The sequence below is a fragment of the Magallana gigas genome, chromosome 2 (genome assembly GCF_963853765.1).
Source record: "Magallana gigas chromosome 2, xbMagGiga1.1, whole genome shotgun sequence".
NCBI classification, from domain to species: domain Eukaryota; kingdom Metazoa; phylum Mollusca; class Bivalvia; order Ostreida; family Ostreidae; genus Magallana; species Magallana gigas.
The window spans coordinates 52,831,481-52,857,773 of NC_088854.1; the positions used below are offsets into that span (position 1 = coordinate 52,831,481).

The 26,293-nt window shown below is 32.6% G+C and overlaps 2 protein-coding genes across 10 annotated transcripts in view; one reads left to right on the forward strand and one right to left on the reverse strand.

The window, feature by feature from the left end:
* Positions 1-16,208, reverse strand: part of LOC105330982 (anoctamin-4) — a 31,265-nt gene extending 15,057 nt beyond the window's left edge. For 3 of the 9 annotated variants that reach the window (XM_066077209.1, XM_066077205.1, XM_066077204.1), the window contains exons 1-12: positions 15,993-16,208; positions 12,187-12,667; positions 11,927-12,002; positions 11,341-11,441; positions 10,957-11,035; positions 9,324-9,404; positions 7,560-7,586; positions 5,298-5,339; positions 3,640-3,696; positions 2,706-2,726; positions 531-873; positions 384-440 (exon numbers count right to left, since the gene is read on the reverse strand). In XM_066077209.1, the coding sequence (XP_065933281.1) occupies positions 384-440; positions 531-873; positions 2,706-2,726; positions 3,640-3,696; positions 5,298-5,339; positions 7,560-7,586; positions 9,324-9,404; positions 10,957-11,035; positions 11,341-11,441; positions 11,927-12,002; positions 12,187-12,654 (1,352 nt within the window). In that variant the 5' untranslated portion in view covers positions 12,655-12,667; positions 15,993-16,208. The remainder of the gene's footprint in view (positions 1-383; positions 441-530; positions 874-2,705; positions 2,727-3,639; positions 3,697-5,297; positions 5,340-7,559; positions 7,587-9,323; positions 9,405-10,956; positions 11,036-11,340; positions 11,442-11,926; positions 12,003-12,186; positions 12,668-15,992) is intronic. The other 6 variants (XM_034447377.2, XM_066077206.1, XM_066077208.1 and 3 more) reach the window with 6 other exon arrangements.
* A 7,525-nt stretch (positions 16,209-23,733) lies between these two features.
* On the forward strand, positions 23,734-26,292 carry LOC105330981 (microsomal glutathione S-transferase 2). The gene is made up of 5 exons (XM_011432965.4): positions 23,734-23,884; positions 24,646-24,745; positions 25,442-25,512; positions 25,601-25,682; positions 25,980-26,292. The coding sequence occupies exons 1-5, from the start codon at positions 23,764-23,766 to the stop codon at positions 26,119-26,121; spliced, it is 516 nt and encodes a 171-aa protein (XP_011431267.3). The 5' UTR covers positions 23,734-23,763; the 3' UTR covers positions 26,122-26,292.
* Position 26,293: the final 1 nt, after the last annotated feature.

Sequence of the window (26,293 nt, forward strand, 5' to 3'; positions counted from 1 at the left end):
AGGGTGTTCAAAGACATCTCTTAAGACCTTCACCTTTGACCTGAAAACTTGTTTTAAAAGCACTGCACATCATTTACAAACAGGCATTCTTTTTGTGAAGCATATAAACAAAATACCAGGTAATTTAAAAGCAAAATGGAAGAGAATTTATGATTCCAAACAAAAATGTTTCAGAGGTCTTTTAGGACCATGACCTTTGACTTGGAAGTCAGGGAAAAGGAGATATGCTAAGGGCAAGTAAAGTTGGAGTGATCACTAAAGGGGACATGCAGAGCAGGACCCTAATAAAAACAACAGCAACAGATGGAATGATAAAGAAAAAAACATATGCTAAGCAAAATTATGTGTGAATATTCAAATTTCATATATTCAAAGGAACAAACCTATCTGAGTCTGAAATATTGGATGGAATATCAAACTTGGATTCATTTGCTTCAACGCTGTAAGAGAAGAAAAAGACATAAAACAAATCCATCAGAATTATTAGTTTGTAAGGTATACAACTGGTGAGCTAATTAAATCATAGTTACCTCACTTTCAGACCATACAAAAATATTGCAAATCCTAGCAACATTGGGATCCACAAGCTGGTGGTCATTTCTCCTACCCAGGCAAAGTACAAGGCAATCATCTCTCCAAAATAGTTCCGGATCTTCCACAGTGGCTGGAACTTATAGAAGACGGTCCAGGTATCATTGAGACTTTTCCGGGGGTCTGTCTCTAACTCTTCCTTGGGCTTGTTCTCCTCCAAATCCACATTTGCCTCGCTGAAGTATTTGTCCTTGAGGATAGACTCATCGTCTTTGCACTCAGACTCCTCATGGAGGATGAAGGAATCCGAGTATACACCCTTCATTAGCAAATATGGTAAGCCTGCAAAATAAGATTGGGATGTAAATGTAAAAGTACATGCCTGGGGAATTGTGGGTATTCATCCAGGAGCCATCTTACATAATCCATTACCTACATATTGTCTCTATAACTCACATGTTTAATCAACTTTTTGTATGCATGTAAACATTCTTGTACCGTGAATAAATCCGATTCTTCTTTCTTAACATTTCATGATTGAAATTATTTGCAAAATGTTTTCCAATATATTTTGAGAAAATCAATCTATTTTTGTTTGAAAAATAATTTCCTACTGATATGGAACAAATGAAATACATTTGAATGAATTCAAATCTGTTACCCGACAATTCAAATTTAATTCATCAAACAAAATATTTGATATAATTTAAAAGCATGCATATTAATTTAAAACAACTGTCATGTGAAATCCTTAAAGGTCATATGAAATGTACTACCATATCCCTACCATATTGATTTATAAAAGAGAATGTGTTTATTAACAAGAGGCCCACGTTTTCACTATTATTATGGCTATATTGGCCCTGCCCTAGGGCTTGACCCCCTGTCCCAGGAACCCTGAATTTCATAATTTTGGTAGAGGGCTTCATGGACTGCATGAAATAACCATGCATTTAGTTTTTCTCAAATATACATGGGAGTAGAGAAAAAGATTTTCTAACATTGAATACATTTTTCTTATATGGCCATATTGACCCCACTGTAGGGTGTAAACACTTGACCCAAGGGCCATGAATTTCACAATTTTGTTAGAGGGCTTCTGAAACATAGATGATTGGTTAACTGTAGTTTTCTGTCCGTAAACTTTAGTTTATACATCAGTTAAACCCAGTTTATCAACTGTGAAACATTGATTAGCTATTGTTTTTTAATTTGGTGTGCCATACAAGTGACCTGGGAGGTAAACTAAACATATTTGATTTTTTCTATATTGGACTAGAAATAGATCGGGAATTTCCAAAATGCTACAATTGGTTATCCTTAATCAAGTTGTCCAAAATAAAATATAGCGTTTCTCAATTTGTTCTGCTGTAGCTTCAAAATAAAAGATGATGACATTTTCTTTGCTTGATAACACTAAATATGATATTTCTATCTGCATTGCTGAATTATAATAAAACAATTGTAGCTGTTTCTTCTATCAATTCATGTACAATGATTTAGCTGTAACCCTCAAAGTACAATATTCATGCACCTCTCCCCAGTGAATATTGTACTTCTTGGATAGCTAAACCATCATTTTGACCTAAAACACAGCAATAATTGTAAATTATCTATGAAAGAACAAAAAAAGGAATATCACAGTGTTAACAAATCACTTCATATGACCTTTAATTCACTGTCAACATAAACTCAGGCTGTCAAAATGACAACAGAAACACACTAATACATGCTGAAATAGGAACAATATGTCTTGTCAATTTAGCCATTGTCAGGATGCAACATATGTACCCTGAGACAACCAGTTTTGCATAAACTTATAATTACTGACAGTGGGCCAACTCAATGAACTTATTTATCAGTTTCGTAAGTATTATTTATTCCCTATTCATTCACCTATGAGAAACAGAAACTCTTTAGTTTTTGGAGGTATGAAGATGATATACAAATGTATCATGATCACAAGAAATTCATTCTGTATATGTATATTATAGATCAATGCAAGCTTTTACTCTATTATGAGGAGTTCTGTTGCATATCTGTACTTAATAAAGTAATTTAATCATCATCATTAAAAATAATTTTACTGATTGAAATGAAAGCATAATGTTCACCAATAAAAACTGAACAAATAATCATGATATAACAGAAAAAAAGTTTTTTGTAGTATGTACCATTAAATCTTCGCTTTTTCACTGAAAATTTGAAGTATAATTATTCAAATATAGCATGAACCTTCATCTCTGCTTAAAATACATGAGTTGCGTCTACAGTAATATAAACACTAGGGATGTCAATTTTACTAGGAGAGACTAGTTCAATAATGGAAGGCTTTAGTAGAGCAGTAGTAGATTCATTCATTTATTTGAAAGGGTGTCGTTTTCAAATAAAATAGTTCTACTGTCACATACAGTGTTTTTCACTAAAACAATATTAAAAACTTACAAATTTATGTACTTAAAGTTTTTGAATTTGAAATGAATTGAAAATTATTCCATGGCATATCAAATATCAAATATCCTGGCTTTTCTTTTTTCTTGTGATGCTTGTACACATAATAATGATAAATGAGCTATATATTATTGTATTACATTACACAATACAATATAGTATTGTATTTTTGTATTGTATTACATGACACAATTTATATCATATTATACAATATTGTATCACATGATACATTACAATAATGTAACAAATGATATGATATTATATTGACACTATAATTGCTTGGCTTTCAGTCAGAATGAGGTATACTTAAAGAATAAAACCAAATAACTTGCAAATTGTTCATAAAAGTCTATGAATGGAGTACATTGTATTAGGGGGTGGATATTGCAGATAGACAATAGCCCAAAATGGTGAATATAATTACATTAATTTCTCAATTTACATCCATGTACGGCTAGGATGTAGCGGTATAATTTAAAACCAAAATTTTAAAAATTAACCCAATCTAAAGACACTTAGAAACTTTTTCATGCATTAATGTAAACAGGAGCACATCTAAAATATTTGTTGTATAATTATTGTTCTTTGTGAAAGCCTGTGATTCTAATTATATTAGTCATTTTCTATGTAAGCTAAACTTTTGAAGCGGTAACTTACTATGAATTTTCCCAGGGATGTAGATTTTTTCATCAACTGCTTCGTCTTTGCCAATAACTGTAACAAAAAAATATACCAACAATCAGCGAAAAATATCATTGATTAACTTACATGCAATAACACAGAAGTCGACCGAACAACATCAATGACATTAACTTATATTAGACTGCTGAAAGAAAAAAGATTCATTCTTTATCTGCATTTATCCTTTAAGTAATTCACTGCAAAAACTAAATTGTCATCACATCCATATATCCAGCAAAGTCATCTACAGAAAGCAAACCATGCTGGTATTCATTTTTCAAATCAAGCTGTTGTTTGTGCAAAAGAGAAAGAAACTCTACAATATTTATAACATTCTGCAAACCATCCATAGGATATATCAAAAGACCACAGTCAACCAGAAGTGCTGTAATATTTTGTACTGCCATGTACCGGTACATGCAATAAAACATTTTTAATCGAGTACCTGGTTAGATTGTACCATTGCATGATCAAACTCAAAATTCTTTGTTTAATTAAATTTCAAAAACTACCAGTATACATGTGATATTTATCATTCTGTTTTCATTGTTGATTAGAGATGCCAAGAGATATCAAAGATGAATTAAAACTAGGCTGGCTTAGGCAAATAGGCAATTAATCGGAGGCTTTAGTCGAGTGATAGTCAAGTAATCTTTGATTTATTTGAAACTGTGTGTCCTTTTAAAAATAAATAATGTTACTGTCACATACATGTATACTGTTATTTAACTAATCAATATTTCTAAAAAATTATAATACATGCTAAATATAGTTAATTTGAAATAAATTAATAAGTATTTTTTCTAAATATCCATATTAGCTAAATATCTTAGGTTTTTCTTTTTCTTGTGATGCTGTTGAGCTCCGTATCATCTTAGGCAAATCAAATGTGACCTGTTTCATGTTAGCTCATGATTATACAAACAAATACCTCAAGATGATTATTGATATGATTAACTTTTGATTAATACTAACATCTAATTCAATAAATAACTGATTAGAGGAACCAAATATTTATCTCTTTAAGTACATGTTTGCTTAAGTACTTCTATTCAAAACAAAAAATTTGATCTACAAAATCAAAAGAGATACATTTTTAGCCGCTTAAAAATTTACCAAGGCCACCCATTTGATGCACAGCTAGTGTAACACGATGCTGAGAAAAAATACTGGGTTTTTTTTCATTTGAAAGCAAAAATTTCCACATATAGAAAAAAAAACTTTTTATTTTTTCTTCCTTACTTTCTATTGAATAATCGACTAAGAAAATTTAAGTCGATGATCTGCATGACCGAGCAATAGTAGAATACTCCAGTACATGTAATAATCATATATTAAAAGCTAAATTAACAATAATCATAATTTAAGAAACTTCGAAATTGACATGTAGAATATTTAGTTTACAGCTTTATATATATTCAATATAAAATGTAATTACAGCTGAATAAGAAGAATGTAAATATCATGTACAGAAGTAATTAATTTTTGCCTATATTTCAAAAATTAAAACCAGATTATAAGGAAAAGATACAATGAACGTAAAACAAATAAAAACATCAGCATAATATACAAGATTGTTTGAAATGGTTTATTAAAAGCAAAACTCGCAAAAAACACCTCTAACCCATACTTACCATAGGTCTCAATATCATCAAATTCATCATCATTATCATCATCTACTGACAGAATTTATTGTATGAGGAACACTGCTAATAAGCTACAAGTTACTAATCAATGACTGACTTTCCTAGTTTTAAAAAATTACAGAGCATTAATTTAAGTAATCTGATGATTTAATGCTATACATGTCTCATTCAGATTTGTTTTATGATTTAATAGTCATATTAGATTAACTATAATGATACATTTACATGTATATACATTGGCATAATACCAGTACTCTATTCCTGTCAAAGTGTCTGTAGCAAATTAAATTGTAATTCTTGGCTGCTTTTTAATTAGGTCAACAAACTTTTAACATGCTGTTGTAGAGCTAAAATCCCTATGTCATGTACTAAAGAAACAATTTACTGTTAGTTGCAATAAAATTTATATATCACACATAATATAATTAATTAACAAGATTCTAAGTTTTTTAACAGAAGAATGCAGAAAATACATCTATGGCTATTAAAGAAGACAACACCAACTACCATAATAAGACCTCATTGATACATGTATGGGGACCATCTCAAATCATCTCATCTATAGAGCATTAAATAGGAATTTGCTTTGACCTATAATTCTAGCTTAGAGATTTTATTTTAGGATCAATTTAAGTTCAGTGCACATTCTTCATCCAAAATGCACTTTATGGGTGTAGTATAGGTAGAGAGGGTAGAGGGGAGAAAAAAGGGGCTCTGCTAAGGATTTTTCCAAGAGGTATGCTTTGATCATGGTATAGTTCAGTATCACTGCAAACCCCTCACCAACAGGCAATCACTTGAATCAATCTTGAAGAGATCTGCTAATGACCTTCACATTTGGTATAGAAACTAAGTTCAAGGTCACTTCACACCCTTAAGCCACAAGCACTCTTAATGAAGTATGCACTACAAAGGAGGGGAAGGATGTAAGACCCTAGGGCAAAGATTTTTTAAAGTGGTACCGTATAACGGGTAATTTTTACTGCTGTGATTTTTTACAAATTTGTCTTTAAAAAGGGCGATTTGAATTTTTTCGCATAATTTTTTTATGAATTGGACATGTCCGTAAAAATTAAAATCATCTGTGGTAAAAGGGGGGAAAATTTCACGGTGACTTTTTTACAGTTAACACACATACAAATCAGAAAATCGTTTTTCTGTTGACGATCGACAGTCCTTATATTTATGATTGTGTTTATTCATTTACCTTTACAGTATTTCATATGTGATATACACTTTACTTATTCCTATTAATCTGGGTATCATCATTGATGTACACCATGTGCTCGTCTCAGTTCGATTTACCGGGAAAAAAAGAAAGACAACTCCATTTCAAAATTTTTTTTCTCTCTTTTTCTTTCTCTCCCAACAAAAAGAGACATCTAGCTACTAACGTGGCATTATACGTAGTTTTAAAAAATACTCAAGACTGAATAGAAAGATCTGAACTGTTTTCACCATGTGACCAAAAACGCTCAAATATACCTACATGTACAGCCGTCAGGGACTGAGCTTAAGGTCATGAACATTACTCTCATACGTACGATGTAGAAAATTTACGTGCGGTGTTTTTTTACTTCTGTGAAAATTTACGCGTTTAATTTTTACAGATTTATATAACTCGTAAAAATTAGTAAAAATTAGCAGCACGCAAAAAATACATGTTATACGGTATGTTATGATCTTGACCTTAGACCTAGAAACTTTGCTCAAGGTCACTGCACATCCTTTACCAAAACGAACTATGTGGGTGAAGTATGAGCTAGAGTGGACCATAGGAAGAAAATATATGATTCAAACAAGGATTTTACCTAAAGACATTCTATGGATGAAGTATTTAGAAGCAAGAATAGGTCAAGAAGAGAGAACAAATCCTCCAGGCAAAAGATAATGGACAGGCAAAAGATAATGGACAGAGAGAAGGACAGATAGACAGAGAAGGACAGATGGAGAGATTAGTCTCAAAAGGAAAATCACAGAAGGAGGTCATACTATTTAAATATATGATTTTTAAAAGTGAAATAAACAAATTAATGATAGAAAAAAATGAAAATCAGATTCAAAATATCTAAAACCCATTCAAGGTTACTAATAAACTAAAAAAGTGTGGTTTTTATAAGAAATATGCTTTTATCACAATGATCTAAGTACATGTACTTACAATAGCTTTTATATATTTTAGTTTGAGAAAAATAGAACCATTTAGACCATTAGAAAAGTTAATACACTGATCACATATTTAGTACTTACCTAATTTTTCATCATTCTTTGTATCATCTAATGCAAAAATATCACATCAAACTGAACTTCAAACTGACTTGTTTTGATTGACCTTATAATCCATTAAGACTCCCAATGGTAATAGCAATTAATTCAAAATTGCATGGAATTTACTTATTTATAATCTAGATAGTTGTTGGGATTAAATTGTTAAAAAAAATAAGTAAACCATATTTGACTAACTAAACAGCATTACCTCAAAGGGCTCAACTTAAACAATGGACAACAGGATGAAAAGAATTTCAAAGAATTTTGCTTTGACCTTGACCTATAATTTAGAAATTGTCCAGCTGGCATAGAACTTCTAATTCAATCTCATTACCCATTACAAACAGACACTTTTGTTCAATATGAGCAAGATTAAGCAAATGGGAAAAAATCTACGGTCTAAAACTGAGTATAAAGAGATCTGCTATGACCTTCACATTGACTTGGTTTGACGTCACTGCACGCCATTAACCAAGTGGTTCTGTTTAAGTAAAGTATTAGCCAAATAGGATTATGCAGGGAGTTTATATATATTTTTGTGTGATCAGATATGTTCTTGACACTTAATTTACAAACATTATTCAAGGTCACTGCATACCTTTTGATCAAAGGTACCATGTGGGTGAAGTATGAATCGATCAGATCGGAGCACAGGGAGTGAAGATATAGTTAGGACAAGGATTTTTTATATAATTATGCTATGACCTTCACATCTGACCTTGAAAATGGTTCAAGGGCACTTCACATCCTTTACTCAAAACCTCTGTTTATGTGAAGTATCAGCCAAACAGGGCTAAGTGGAAAGTATATATGCTCTGAACAAAGGATTTTTCTATGGTCTGATATGACCTTGACCAACAAACTTCATTGAAGATCACTGCACATCCTTTGACCATAGACTTTTTATGAGTGAAGTACGAGCCATATTTGAGAAGACATGCCCCAGACAAGGATTTTATATATAATTCTGCCATGACTTTAACCTTAGACTTAAAAACATGGTTCAAGGTCACTGCAAACCCTATACCCAAAGGCACTCTGTGGGTAAAGTATGAGCCAGATTGGGCAAAGAGGAGAGAAGATATGCTCTGGGAAAGCGATCTCTAATGGACAGATGGACAGAGGGGTGGAAAGATGGCCCAACAGACAGACTGATCACTATAGGGTGCCCACAAAGCAGGGCCCTAATAACCATAAAGGATGTGATTTTAAATTGTTGTCTAATGTTGAAATTAACTGTGAAATAAATAAAATTAACAAACTCTGAATAAATGTTCCTGCCTTACAGTACATAACAAAAAAAGAGTGGCAATTCAGTTTTTATCACTTTGATAAACAAACCATCAATAATGTTTTATGTGATGAAAATATTCTGGACTCAAAGTACTCTGCAATGTCATGTATTCCTACATTTTTTTAAAAAGTCAGACCTCTTCCACTCAATCTCCTGAAAGTTGTTGTACTCATGTACCCAAATTTTGAATAACCGAATGAGCAGCTGATAAAACAATGTCAGCATCACAACAATTATCATAATGATATCAGTGTCATGACAGTCTAAGCTTCTTGAAAATGTCAACATCATTAGAAACACAGCAGCATGACAATTATCATGACAATCTAAGCTTCATGACAATCTCAGCTTCATGAAAATGTAAACATCATTAGTATCGGCTCAGGAGTAAGACAATTACATGACAATCTCAGCAACATGACAGAGGACTGTAGCTTTACCAGTATACTTACTTATCTTAGTGTCCCCAGAATTGTCCTTTTCCTTCGAGTCTACACAAGGAAGGCAACAACAGCTACTTGACTCTATTTTTTCTAAAAAGAGAAACAAACTTAAGGTTGAATGATCAAGGATATGTCATATAGTTTTTTTTTATAATTCCTATAATATGCACTCAAGGAGGAATATAAGATTCTGATATCGAGATTAGATTTTTATTTCAATTTTCAATATTTGAATCCACTTTTAAAATTCTAACAATGGTTAAAATTGTTACTTAAGGTACTTCACTACACCGAGACTTGTACTTTTTAAGGCACTACGTCACAAGATGGCGATTTCAAAGTTTTGTTAAACTGTTTGTATCAATCGATTTAGATGTATATCGTCATAGCTCAGTGGTTAAAGTATCAGGCTTGTGAACTGCATGTCATGAGTTCGAATCCACCTGGGGCTTTTGTTTATGTTTACTGAATGAAATTTTTGAAAATATCATTTTTTAACTTAAATTGCACATTTTTTCGCCTATTTGACATATATACTTCTTATCCATCATGCTTTCTATCATAATCAAGTAATTTTCTGCTGATTTGAGAAACTTTTTCAAGGTGTAGTGAGGCACCTTAAAAGATTGTCGTAACCAAAAAATTCTTTTGCCTAGAACTAACAACACTTCACTATATCTGTGATTTTGTTACATCTGTGTTTGCAATAAACAAATTGTTCTGTACAGTGGTAATTTCATTGTTACTTCAAAACTAAGAACCTCACAAAATTAGTCTCCCAATCCTTTTTATCTATCAGTAAGGAAATTTTTTTTTAATTAAAAACCACAGCTCTGCATGTTAAAAATGTGCAGAACCACATGTTTTATCATATTGCAAGTTACTTGCCTGAGATAAAATGTCTATAGAGTGAAGGTACAAATTTTAGTTTCTTTAAGGGTAGATTTACTGTTTCATACTTTAGTTCATCTGATATCCATACATATTGAGGAGATTATTGAATTAATCATTACAGAAGAAAGGATATTGACATTAATGTTCAGAAGAAAGGGTATTGACATTAATACTGAAAGGATTTTCAATTGATCTAAAGGTAATAGAAACACCACTTACTATTTTACTAATTCAAAAAATTTGAATGTTCTTATTAATAACAATCAATTCCTTGTATAATTAATGGTTTAAATAATTGCTTTTAGGCCTTAACCACCCCCCACCCCCCAGCCTCCCTTGATCCAACCATGATCTGGACAAGCGTTCAGCTTCAAGTAATTTCTTACAGACCATGCACCATAAAGGTAAACCAGTATACCACTGGGCCTATAAAGCAAACAAACAAAATCCAAACTGCATTTAATATTCCAAGGTTATCTTTAACATATGATTTTCCTTTGTTCCTTTTGTTCATTATCCATGCATTAAAATATCATGGAAAGTAATAAATGTTTGACCATTTAATCCAAACATTTCTAAATTCAGGTACCCTGGATTCACATCACAGGTTTCATATTGTAACAATTATAAGCTCATCAATTTTGCATGGGATGTTACAAAGCAAGGAATGGCTTTGAAAGCAATCAATAAGTCTACCTGATACCTGTATAAATAGACAGTCAGTTTACCTTGGCCATTATCCACTCACCTTTAGGTCTCTTAACACTGCCTTTATCCTTCCTCTCATCTTTACTCCTTATGTCGATATTTAACAGTATGTGGTCCACCTATAACATATCAAAACATCATCTTAAAAGATACATACAAGTACAGGTACAGTTCTGTATAGTTGCACCATCCTATCAAAATTTTGACCATTTTCTTCCATCAAAGTTTAACCTCATTAATCAGGGTATGTTTAGTTTATACCTGCTGTTACAAGCATCTAACATCTTTCTCTGTTAACATGTAATGTTTCACAAAAAGTGAATGATTCATAATTCATCCAAACATTATTTGCATTTTTTAAAAAGAGAAATTACAATGCAAAGGATATATAGATTTGACAGCAAGAATTGCAGCAGAGACTCACAAGCATTGATCGGATAGCTGGTCTAAAGAAATGAGTGGGGTCTTCATATCCTTCATACAAGTTAATTCTGTCCATCATGAAGGGAGCACTTACAAAGTCCACTGAAAAAGAAGAAATATTTCTTGCTACCATACTTACATGCATTGCAATTTTTTACATGAAAAAAAAACTAATATATCTTGCAATTATACTCTTTTAGACACATGCATTGTAATACCATTACAGAATGATACACAGATGACAGGTAGAAAGTGTATATTACAGTTTGTTGAAAGAATGCATTGAAGCCGGAATATGTAAAATGGTGGACATAGATCAGTGTATCTACTTTTTTTATGTTGATTAATGTCAAAAAAATTGTAATCTTGTTAAAGAAAATTTATTTTAACATTATATTGAAATACATGTATTGATTACAATTAAATGTAACAAATCACGAAATGATGTATTGTATCTTAAGGTCTGCATGTGTTCTGTCCCATCCCTGTGATATAGATGCAGACTTTCAAATCTTTTCAGTCATCAAATTGCCTTTATTATGTGCTTTTACAACAGACTAAGATCATTTTTAACAACAATGGCTTACTTTCATTGTCTGTTTCAAAGTATTTTTCGATAAATCTCCAAAAACAGTTCCGACGCTCCTCAGGGTAATTAATACACTGAAACAAACAGACATAGATTTAAAAGATCTTAAAAATGATGACTGTACAGAGCCTTTTAAATAATTAATCAGTTGTATAAATACAACTTTTAGAAAGATACCATATGCATTCTCATTGAATGAGGAGTTTTTAAAAGGACAATTTTATGTGGTCAAATTTAGCATGGAACTTAATCTCTTACCCCATGTAATGGCATTTCCATTTTAACCATTTCGGCCTCTGCACATAACCGTTTGAAAGGACAGTGCAATTTGACAAACACATTATCACCAATGACTTCCTTCTGAATGTCGAATCCCTCCTTCTTCAGAGCAGATTCAAACCTTTCTCTCTTGGCCTCTTTCCGACTCAATTCCTCCCTCTTACTCTCGTCATCTTTATACTCGTTTGAGAACTTATTTCTGTGAACCAGCACATAGTCTATCCGCTTCTGTTCAGGAATCAGAGCAGGTCCTAATTCTGTGTACCGCCGTTCAAAGGCTTTGACCTGCGGATTTCGTTTAAGATGACGATTTCGTAGGTTGCGGAACTTGACGGTGGAAGCAACAGCTGTGAAGGTACTAAATGATGGTTCTCCGTCGGATTCATCCTGGCTGTTGTCAGCTGACATACTGACCAGGGTCATGGACCCTTCGTTTGATTTCTTCATGATCCTCTATCATCTGAAATCACAATCCATAGATCACCATAATTTGTTTCTTCATGATTTTCTATCATATGAAATCACGAACAATTACAATTAATTTGTTTAATTACAGTAAAAACATGATCATAGTGAAGTACTAAGGGATGAGAGATTTAGATTTGATTTAACTGAAATTCATTATAAATGTATCCATATGAAAATTTTGTTCTACTACTGGATCACTTAATTAAATCAAGTTTTAAAAGTTGGCTAATCCCCGATCAATAGTTGAAACTATAGTACAAGGTATTTACATGAAATAAATAAAACTCTGTCCTTGAACTCTTCATAGCTCTTATGCCAAATCTTTACAATATGTCACATAATACATGTATAACGTGAATTTTTTTCCCAGAAATAGAGGATGGGAGGGTCTAAGGTCGAAGGCCTATTTTTACTTTGTAAATTTAATAAGGCTGAATTTTCCAGAGTGCGCCTGGACCCCTACCCCCCCCCCCCCCCCCCCCCTTTCCAATGCATAAGATCTATTCATGCACTGCAATGATTCCAGTTTGTGTCTAGTTAGCACGAATTCTCCACTTAATTATTGATTTTTAAAGAATGATGAACTGGTACATTTACCATGCATATATTATTTAAACTATTTCTTGAAGTTGTCAGAACCTGTATGTATTTATCTTATAGTTCTAATTCCATACAATTAGTTATAGGTTTTTTTGGTGCTAGTGAAATACACTGTTCCATTTTGTGATACCATTAAGGCATTTTTCACATCATTATCAGTAAAAGAAACACAACGAGGACATTGATAATTTTTTGGATAGTACATGCACATATTCTCATTTAACAACCTTCAGCTGTATACACATCTTGTTTTTAAAAAAAATCTTTACCATAGTAGCATTATCTAAATATGCATATATTGAATTTCTAAACATCAACTTTTTTTTACTAAAAACAAACAAAATATTATTAAACTTTAATAAATTTGTTTATTGTCATATACCGGTACATGTATTTGAAATTTGTTTATTGTCAAAAATTTGCAGATTTTATCAATTTTCATTCATTATAATGTTGCATATTCTTTCATTGGATGGTACATTCAAACATGATTTTACTTAATTTAGTTATGAGAGCAGATCTAGACTCACAAATCTGATACATGTATTAAAGGACATAGTCAGTTAAACTTAATTTTTATACTAGTAAGTTAGGTGAGACAAAAGTTTTAGATCAAAGCTAAAAATCAGCATCTTAGTCATCACACTTTGCTAAAACTAAACAAATACCATTAAATGACAAAGTTAATGTCCATTAACTATGTATTCAACACCACAATATAAATACAAGAGGAAATGAACTCTGCAAATAAAAATATTGATTTTTGGATTTATTTCAGCCAGCGAGAATGTTGGAACTGTGGGATTATGGGCCCACAACACGGCAATCCAATCTACCAAATATCAACTTACTCGGGGCTTTGTTGTGTCGTTAAATCTAGACAGGATTTCCATCTTAACATTAAAATATATTGACAAAAATTAAGAGATAAAAACAAGACTACAAGACTTAGTTATTACTTGTGTGCTATGGTATTATTATTATTGTTTTCTCTCTGACATAAGACAAATGCAAAGCAAAACACAAGCATATTCAGTCCAAAATGTAAATGATTTCCAGTTAAACATTCCATGTCTAAGCAGCTCAGAAATCAAATCAATTAAATTCCAATTTACTATGTAACTATCAAAGATACATTATTAATAGGCAATTAATAAGAGAGTGAGATTCACTAATGCATGCTACTTATGTATTCCATCATCAGCTCTTAAAAAGAATTAATATTCATGATATTAGTCACCCAAGTCTTACATAATATTTCACTTAATTAATTGCCTTGCATGCACACTTATGAACTACCGGTAGTTGACAATTTTTATTACTTGAAATCAAATTTTAAAAACTTCAGAGATTAATATAACTAGAATTAATGAACAGAAATAACTGATGCTGAAATCATTAAAACCTGTGGCTTTTGAATCAATTATCAATGCCGTTCTATATTGACCCAGGTGTCTGTAACACATGAACAATCATACCAAGTCACTTGGTTAAATTCCATAACAATTGAAAGTTGAGGAACATATGAGACTAGAAACAATATGCAATGAGTGAGCAAGATATCAGCAAGAGCAGCATCTACCAGAAATACAAATCTATCTACTCCATCTTCCCAACAAGAAGCACTGTATCCTAGTGTAAGGCAGTGGTGCCAATATATTGAAATTTATGTACCAATATCAATACCTTTTCTTGCCAGTAAATCACACATACAACTATCAATATACTGGTTCTTTTGATGAAGCGTTTATCCATTCTCTGACATTCTTTAAATGTCCTTTTTTTGTCTTGTCTGTTTTATCAGTTTTTATGTATCAAAGTCAACCAATAATTCAGAATAGCTTTTAAATTAATTTTAGTGTCTAAAGGAAAGCTAGCATATCCTAGTGGCATATAAGACTACCTTTTGTAAATTGGACAAGATAAGACTAAGTTATTTTTCTTATTGTTTATTTGATCATGAGATAATTAAAAGTTAAGTTCAAGTTATTTTTATGTCCTAACAAAAATTATGTGAAAGCTAGGGTTCACTTTTGTAGTATGTTGATCATTCAAAAATATCTTATTGAAATATTGAGAATTGGTGCTTACTGAACTACTACAGTTGAACTTCAATATCTCGAACACTGATATCTCGAATACTGTGGATATGTAATTGACTACTACAGTTGAACTTCTATATCTCGAACACAGATATCTCGAATACTGTGGATATGTCAACGTGATTTTAAGTCCCAACCACTTATTTTTTAAGTATTTTACCCTCAATATCCCAATTACTCTGATAGCTCGATGTTTTTAAACAGTCCCATCGAGTTCGAGATAACGAAGTTTGACTGTATTTAAAATTGTCCTGAAATTTTTATTTAACATACAGCAATGGACAATAGATGCATGCCTATCATTTGTGACAAATACTGTACAAGGAATTGATAAAAATTGCATGAGGCATGCAAAATTGTTCAAGTTACCACTGATACATATGCAGTTTATTAATTATTCAAAACATCCTCTAATGATTGTAAATTTGTAATAATTGTATCTTAATTCATTTATATGAAAATTTCATGCGCCATCTTATCACTAAAACAAAATTAATGCTAATATTATTTAATGACAACAAAATCCATGTAGTAATAGAAGCAGACTCCAAGAAAAAAATCCTCTTATGGTCAAAATCATTGTCATTTTAAATACCAGTGTCTTGAGATACTTACCCACTGACCGTTAAACCATTCAAATCGTATATTCACATTATACCGTAGGGTGACACTATATTAAGAATTTGCATTTGTGCACCTTTCAACAAGTTGTTAATCACACCTTCACAGTCTTAAATAATTGAAATTAAACTAAAAGCACTTGCGAAATAATGTTTATAGTTGCCAAGACCGAAGTTGTTGTCTTTCTCTCATCATAATTTTTTGAATCTCGAACCCGATTAGATTCAGTCGCTGCAATGAAAAATAATTCTATTGAACAAGATACTGTATGGCACAACTGTGGGATATTTATGAATCGGATACTACAAACTGTGAAATCAATTCAAGCTTTTACCGATAAGAAGAATTTTCTTACTTCTCAGAATTCTACTCGATCGAAAATTAAAGGACAAAATTCTGATATGTACAGTAAAGGGAGAGAGGTGCGCGCGTGATTTTCAAGTCAGTCACATATCGGGTCTCAGAGCTCAGTGGCGCTGGTCATAGACGCTCCCCATTTAATTAATTTTGCAAATTAAGAATGATAAGATACACATACATTTATATACGTCTACCCAGTCCCTCTATACTGTAAAATAAACTTATAGAGACTTTATGCACGGATCTAGAAAATTTTTCCAGGGGGTGTCCGAATGATAATCTTGTTTTCCACGTGGGACCTGAGGCCTTTTTTCGGGAATTTTTCTACGTAAATCTAATAAAGTACTTTGTATGATATTAATCAAATTTGGCCCCCATAATTCGCTATTTTTAAAGTGATTCAGGTACATTAATTTGTTGTGTATTTAATAAAAGAGTTGACATGAAATACGTTTTTCGCCTATTTATTTGATTTATATGCACTCACTGGCAGTATATGACGTCAGAAGTGTCGCTATTTTTATAATTCAATCAAAATCAATCAACAATTGACACTTTTCTTATCTTTTTTCGAATGGGAAATATAGAGCGACTCCTTGAACAAGAACAAACTTTTTGTCACTTATAAGTATTGGAGAGATACATCTTTGGTGGAAATATTTTAATTGTTCAAGCAGTCGCTCAATGTTTCCTCATAGAAAAACTGCTTCAAAACAAGCTGTTTTATGCTAAAAGTGAGAAAATGGCGGGAATAGGTAAACTTTATGATGTCATATTTCTAAATTGTGGGCACTAAAATCAAAATGAAAAGTATGAAAAAACTTCAAATGTCTATTTGTACAAATAAAACAAAGAATTACAGTAAAATGACAATGTTCATTTTAGGGGGCCATTTTAGCCTCAAACCATATACAGTCCTTTGAGTACCTCCTCTATTTCCGCCCATGGACTTATCCTTTGTCTATGACCAGCGCCACCAAAGCTCTTGAGAACAGATATCCTGACTGACAGTCACACACGTATACTACATACATGTACCATTCCCCTCTTTAACAGAAAGTTGTCCTTAAAATTACGATGGAGTACAATTCTACTTCTACTCCATGTTAATTCCCGTGGAATGACACTGGGTTTGGTGTGTTGGGTGCCAAATGTAACAAGTTAATTCTACGTTGTATTCAATAAAGAAAGACAAATAATTAGCAAAAGATCATTAATGAGAGCTCTCGTTACAGTGCCCCATTAGTTTGGATGGACGTAAATGAACGCAGCGTAAATGTTAACATCCATGTTTCATTTTAAGAAATTACAGTCTGGTTAAAGTTGTTGCTTGTGAGTTTCGACTTAGATACTTTAAATTATTTTTTGTTCAGATGCAAATTTTAAACATCTCTCTCTCTCTCTCTCTCTCTCTCTCTCTCTCTCTCTCTCTCTCTCTCTCTCTCTCTGCGTAAAAAGAATCATATTTTAGTTGAAACTACCTAAGAGAAATTGTAGTTTAAGGTAGTCCATCCATAACTATGGCGAATTTAACAATTTTGATTGATTTATACCACATCAAATACATATTTTAAAGCTATTATGAGGCTGACATCATTGGCGTAGCTTGACCAAAAATGAAGTGCATGCTTAAAATGGCAGGCGGTGTGGGAGCCGCCATGAGCCATGAGCCCCCCCCCCCCCCCCCCCAGTGGGTCTAGGGCGAAGCCTGGTGGGGGCCCAGGGGGCGAAGGCCCCGGAAGCTCATGGATTCTGACGATTTTTAACACTAACGTTTGTTTTTGACCCACTCAAAGCTTTTATTTTACCTAGTTTATGGTAATGAAGCTATGGTAATGAAGCAATAGGCTGTGATATTCTATGGGGGGATTTTAAAATGATGTGTAAAACTAAGTTCAAATGAAAAATAATTTTTATCTTTATTAGGTACATGCATTGTGTACTGTTTCTTTAATATGGTACTGTAAGACCACATTGCGTGTTTATATTTGGTACTTAAGACGTCTTTGTTTAGCATTGATAAATTTGTCAATGACCGCTGGGATGTCGATTCAAAGATTCCGGATAAAGCAGGACCGTGAGAAAATTACTTGTACTAAAAAAAAATATTCAAAAATGCATTTATCTCATTAACTTCAATGTTAACTTCAGCATATGATCAGTTTATTAATATTGGGTTTTTTTTTAAGGATTTCAAAGGTGAATCTTAATTATTAAATAAACTCCTCAAAATCGTATTAAAATTTTAGTGATCAAACCTGCAATCTATTAGATATAAGATATGATAGTTATAGGTGGAATCCTTAAAGGAGGCACCTACATGCATTAATGGGTGGCTAGGACAACAACAACAAAATTGAGAGAGAAAAAATCAAAGATACATCAATACATGTATCACGTTCTACGTACAGATGTACGTACGTGTTCTAAAGATTTTCATATAAAGTATATATGATTGAATTATTGCTGTTCTATGACCTCGTTCTTACTATATATGGTTGGAAAAAACGCATTTAATCTAAAGACTTTTTAAAAAGTAGGCTGCTTTATTTTTTTTTTTGGGGGGGGGGGGGGGTTGGCATGCAAAGTTGTACATGTGCAGATTAAACGACAGGTCTTTATTCTTTATTTAATACCCATTTTATTTTAAATCTTTTACAAATTCTGATCATTAATTGATTTTTTTTTCATATATAAAAATCTGACACGTGTTTTTGTGCACAATTCAATGAAATATGAGACTGTTTCATTGAATTTTTCACACTAAGGTGTCGCATATGGTTTATTCCCACTTAGCCAACATTCTGAAATTCTCAATTCCCACTTGGCCAACATTTAGATTTTTCACACCCGAGTGATCAGGAGGCTATAGTCTGTTTTCACATGTTAATGTATTTGTTATCAATTACCTGAGAATAATTTGTTGAAACCAAATAAAAACAAGAGGCCCATGGGCCACATCGCTCACCTGAACAGCAGTTCCTTGTAACATTACATTTCGTAGCATATGCTTTTTCTATTTTAAACATTGAACCCCTTTCTGGGGACCCAGTAATGGTCCGAGGTTTATGGTTGGCTTGAACAACATAAATAGTAAAATAGGAATGAAAATGTGTAGCACTGCGGTGGGACCGCACGTACACAACCTGAAAAACTGAACGTAGAAGAGTTCCACTTCAAGAGGAATAACTCTCAGACTGTACAGAACATTAAGAAAGATAACTCTTGGTTCCACTATATTAGAGTTTACACAATTTGAGGATCCTTGCATAGTAATCTCACAAACTGTAGCATTATAGTTCTCGAGAAGAACTTTTTAAAAACATTTTCAATATATCTTTCTATGTTAAACTTTGAACCCCTTTTGGGGCCACAGTATTAGTCCAGTGCTAAAGTTTTAATTATTTGGAATCTACATTATTTAAGGATGCTTGCATAGTTATCTCACAAGCTGAAGCATTATAGTTCCCTAGAAAGAGATTTTTCAACATTTTCCCTCTATATTTCTATGCTAAACTTTGAACACCTCTTGGGGCCCCAGTATTAGATTGAGGTCACGGCTTTTATAATTTCGAATCTACACTATTTGAGGGTGCTTACGTAGTTATCTGACAAATTGATGCATTGTAGTTCTCGAAAAGAAGATTTTTAAACATTTTCCATATATACCGGTACTTCTAAATTTAACTTTAAACCCATCTTGGGTCCCTAGTATTAGTCCAGGGGTCACTATTTTAAAACTGTCGAACCTTCATTTATGCATGATAGTAATCTCACAAATTGAAGCATTGTAGTTCTCGAGAAGAAGATTTTTTAACCTGTTACCTTTATATTTCTATAATAAACTTTGACCCCATCTTGGGGCCCCATTATTGGTCCGGGGGTCACGATTTTACGAATTAGGAATCTACATAAGCGAAGGATGCATGCATAGATATTCCACTAACTAAAACATTGTAGTTCTTGAGAAGAAAATTGTTTAAACTTTTCCTTTGTTTTTTAAAATGTTTAAATTTTGAACCCCTCTTGGTGCCCATCAATTGTCCGGGAGTTACAATTTTTTGAATCTACATTATTTAAGGATGTACATGTATGCATAGTAATATCCCAAACAGTTGCACGATGGTTCTTGAGAAGATTTTAAAACATTTTCCTATATATGTTAAAATCTAAACCCCTCCTGGGGCCCCACTTTTGTTCGGGGGTCACGATTTTTACAATCTTCACTATATATACAACCTTTTGTGTATGTATTGGCATTTTTGGTGAAGTGGTTCTTGAGAAGAAAATTTTTAAACATTTTTCATATGTAGTTCTATGTTAAATTTTGATCCCCGCCTGGGGCCCCAGTTTTGGTCCGAGGGTCACGATTTTTACAATTTAGAATCTTCATTATACATACAAGCTTTTGTGTAAATATTGGCATTTCTGGTGCAGTGGTTCTTGAGAAGAAGATTTTTTAAACATTTTCCTATGTATTTCTATGTTAAACTTTGAACCCCGCCTGGGGCCCCACTTTTGGTCCAAGGGTCACGATTTTTACAATTTAGAATCTTCACTATATATACAAGCTTTTGTGTAAATATTGGCATTTCTGGTGCAGTGGTTCTTGAGAAGAAGATTTTTTAAACATTTTCCTATGTATTTCTATGTTAAACTTTGAACCCCGCCTGGGGCCCCAGTTTTGGTCCGAGGGTCACGATTTTTACAATTTAGAATCTTCACTATATATACAAGCTTTTGTGTGTATATTGGCATTTCTGGTGCAGTGGTTCTTGAGAAGAAGATTTTTTAAACATTTTCCTATGTATTTCTATGTTAAACTTTGAACCCCGCCTGGGGCCCCAGTTTTGGTCCGAGGGTCACGATTTTTACAATTTAGAATCTTCACTTTGTATACAAGCTTTTGTGTAAATATTGGCATTTCTGGTGCAGTGGTTCTTGAGAAGAAGATTTTTTAAACATTTTCCTATGTATTTCTATATATGTTAAACTTTGAACCCCGCCTGGGGCCTTAGTTTTGGTCCGAGGGTCACGATCTTTACAATTTAGAATCTTCACTATATATACAAGCTTTTGTGTAAATATTGGCATTTCTGGTGCAGTGGTTCTTGAGAAGAAGATTTTTTAAACATTTTCCTATGTATTTCTATGTTAAACTTTGAACCCCGCCTGGGGCCCCAGTTTTGGTCTGAGGGTCACGATTTTTACAATTTAGAATCTTCACTATGTATACAAGCTTTTGTGTAAATATTGGCATTTCTGGTGCAGTGGTTCTTGAGAAGAAGATTTTTTAAACATTTTCCTATGTATTTCTATATATGTTAAACTTTGAACCCCGCCTGGGGCCCCAGTTTTGGTCCGAGGGTCACGATCTTTACAATTTAGAATCTTCACTATATATACAAGCTTTTGTGTAAATATTGGCATTTCTGGTGCAGTGGTTCTTGAGAAGAAGATTTTTTAAACATTTTCCTATGTATTTCTATGTTAAACTTTGAACCCCGCCTGGGGCCCCAGTTTTGGTCTGAGGGTCACGATTTTTACAATTTAGAATCTTCACTATGTATACAAGCTTTTGTGTAAATATTGGCATTTCTGGTGCAGTGGTTCTTGAGAAGAAGATTTTTTAAACATTTTCCTATGTATTTCTATATATGTTAAACTTTGAACCCCGCCTGGGGCCCCAGTTTTGGTCCGAGGGTCACGATCTTTACAATTTAGAATCTTCACTATATATACAAGCTTTTGTGTAAATATTGGCATTTCTGGTGCAGTGGTTCTTGAGAAGAAGATTTTTTAAACATTTTCCTATGTATTTCTATGTTAAACTTTGAACCCCGCCTGGGGCCCCAGTTTTTGTCCGAGGGTCACGATTTTTACAATTTAGAATCTTCACTATATATACAAGCTTTTGTGTAAATATTGGCATTTCTGGTGCAGTGGTTCTTGAGAAGAAGATTTTTAAAGACATGCACCCTATACTCACTGTTTCGCAATTATCTCCCTTTTGAAAAGGGCTGTGCCCTTTATTTTAACAATTTATAATCCCCTTTCCATAAGGATGCTTTGTACCAAATTTGGTTAAATTTGGCCCAGTGGTTTTTGAGAAGAAGTTGAAAATGTGAAAAGTTTACAGACGGACGGACAGACAGACAGACGGACGGACGGACGGACAGACGACGGACAACGGGTGATCAGAAAAGCTCACTTGAACCTTCGGTTCAGGTGAGCTAAAAAAGCATTTAATTTTGCCTATAACATGATAATCAGAATAAATAAATAAAAATCACCACATTTCTTTTTTAAATATAGATCAGCAATTTTCTGCGAAATCATTGCACTAAACATTTTATATGTTGAAACCAATATGGGCACTTGCATGATTAAAAGGTTTATGTAAATAATTTTAAACTGTTTAAATTGGATGTATATAATATATATATACATAAATAAGACTGATCAGCCGTTTTTAAAGAATAGACTAGAAACATGTGTTACTATGTTGTAATATAATATTATATTCAATAAGACCATTGCAATTTCATGCAAATAACACAATTTTGTACCTCATGTTCATGTGTATTTTACTGGTTTGAAAAAATAAACAAAATGAAATTGAGAAGCATTATTATGGCTGTTAATTTACAGAACCGAAAGCCTGAAAATCATGAGTTTTTAATGTTTAACGGACTGCTAGTTGAAAGACATAAAAAACCAAAATGCAGAATCTTCAGGTGCAGATCAACTTTTAAGAAAGTGACAACAGAGGATTTCATCTTCAGAACAGTCAACTAATGATGTATTGATCATCATACAATTAATCTTATTAAATGTGAAGTATACACCATTAAAAATATAAGCACTTTACTCTAGCGTTTTTGTGTTTTGTCAATTTCATATTCTGTAGATTGGAATTAATCAGAATAATCATAGAAACCAAAGAAAATTGGAAAAAAAGAATTGAAATATGACCCATATGATGTACAGTTAAAATTTCAAACGTGATTCTTAAAATTACATTATTTTTTCAATGCCAAGCTTATAAAATTATCACAATTTATGATGAAAATAGACAAACTATGATATTTGTACCCTAATTAAGGGCATGAATTATAGTGGAATATATGTAACAGTTCACTTTCAAAATTTACATTTTCATCTGAATTTATCAAATAAAATAAAGTACTGTGACAGAAGCTCAATTTATATGTATTCTTCTGTAGGCTAATAAATATATATTATTTCTCATACAATCATCTGAAAACAGACTATAGCTTACCTGTAATTAAATTCTTTTGTTCTCCACCTGCACCCCATTCCCACTTAGCCAACACAAATCTACCTGTATTTTACCTGTATTTTTTCAAAATGTTGGCTAAGTGGGAAGACACCTCGCATATATATGCATGTACATATAGGCCGCCTTACATTATTTGATGTAGTAAGTAAACAAATCATGCCGGTGGAACTGAGGGACGTTGCTCTTTTGGGGGGTGTGAGTGTAATGCACGCTTGGCAGCTGGGTAAGTAAACTATAAATACTATGTATATATAAATACTATGCGAATGATTCCGAGACTTTTTGATTTAGAACCGTCAGTTGACAAATATTGTTTAAATAATATACTATCTGCAGTACACAGTGATATGTAAATTGATTGCAAGTTACGGGGTTAATTATTCCATATATATATATATATATATATATATATATATATATATATATATATATATATATATATATATATATATATATATATATATATATATATATATATATATATATATATATATATATATATATATATGGCCAATATTACAGTATTCGAAAATTTAAAAAAGTATATGAGGTGAAATTAATATTGTAGACATATACATGTATCATATACGACAATTTTTTTTCGCTGTCTGAAAATTTGCTGTATAATATTGATCAACTGTTTCGGTTCTGTGACTCTGTTAATTGCGACTTTCAATGGGTATATTAAAATACCTCATCTTTTTGATTGTAGTATTTGTTGCACCTGTATATATGATACTTTTTCAGTGCATTAAAACTGTATATCTGCAATATTCACAGTGCCAATTTCTGACCCCATCTCGATCCAAGTATGGCGGCCCAATACTGTTTATTAACAAATAAGATTCGACCGTGTTGATTTAATCTTGGAAAAATACTTGTTTTTAAAAACACTACCAACCACCGTAACGCAGTACAGCCCCACTCCAAAGATATGAAATCATAAATGTAATAACACATAATTTAAGAATCGCTTCATTTCAGCTAAATTTGCCAGAAGAGTTGGTGCTGCTCGGGGAAAGTTTAAGGTGAACTATCCAGCAATCAGTGGCAATGAAGAATTCGAACGCTACTACAGAGCTCAGTGAGTGTTACTTTTATACCTGGTATATCTATTGGATCACTCTTTTTAGCTCATCTGAACCAAACATTCATGACTGTCTATCAGTTTCTTTGTACAATTCTTACTTTTGACTTCCTCTTTATATAGAACCACTAGGCCAGTTCCACAAACATGACGCAAAGTATCCATATGGGGTTTTATTTGAACATTTTGAAAAAGTGCTTTTTTTCAAAGGGGGGGGGGGTAATCACGAAACTCTGAAAATAAGTAATTCTGAAATAATCTTCTGCTAAAAAAAAATCACTGCATAAAAGTGCAAACATTTACATCAAAGCTTCTTTTAAGATTTTTAAAATGTTTAAACCATGACACCCCTCCCCTGGGTCAAATATGAGGCCCAAGGAGGGGTTCACATTTCAACACAGAAATATTTACTAGGGGAAAAATTATAAAGAGCTGCATCGCTACAATTTTGTGACATTACTGTGCAAGCATTCCAATTTTACAATTTATGATATCATAATGCAAACAACAACTAAGGATATATTTTATTATAACCCTCCTCCCCCACACACACCCCCTTTCCTCTCATCTTCTTTACCTTCCCTGAGTTCAGAGGTTTATATAAACAAAAATTAAAAAGAGATTAAAATATTTACCTATAAAAAAAATATTGCACTGGTGAGCACTGTGGTTCATGGGCCTTTTGTTTTGTAGAATGAATACCCTTGAATTCTTTCCCATCTTTTCAACATCTCTGTGGATGAGTGGACTGTTTTTCCATCAAGGTATGGTTAGACACTGACAAACACTGATTCCTTGTATTAAATGGTGTAATAGGCTATAAATTTGTAAGCTCTGATTTTGTTTATTTAGTTCCTGCTGCTATTGCTGGGGTTGTGTATATATATGCCAGAAATAAATACTTCAATGGTTACATAGTCAGCGTCAAAGATAGGTAAGCTGTCAGCACCAGTCTATCTAAATCTATTCTGTTCTAAAGCAACAAGTTGTTTTTATGTCGAATTATTTTCTATAAACTTAACCAATTTACATGTAATACGTGTAATTAATGGTATTAAGGTATTAAAAAATAGTATTTGGGATATAAATAATTTATTTTAGAGTCATTGTTCTTGACTTAATATTTGATAAATATTAATATGAAAAGTTAATAAGAACTTTTGTCCACTTCAATTACATGTAGTTCAGTTACATTGTAATTATTCTATCAGTGGTTGTGTTTTGTCCTCAGAGTACCAGGATTTAAGCTTGGAGTGAAATGCATCATGGCTATGTTAGGAATGTTCCTTCTGGGTATTGGACATCTTGCCGTGGAGACCTTCACTGGGATCAACATCAAAGAACAATACCTCCAGCAGTACCTCAAGTTCTGAGGCAGAACTCCTCAGACATGCACTAGCACCTCAAGTTCTGAGGCATTTGAAACACCTCAGATTGTCACTCGAGGAGAATATTGACATTTTGAAATGATATATTTTATATATAATATATTTTTATATGTCTACATTAATTCATTTTTTTAAAAATAAAATTCTTGACCTCAAT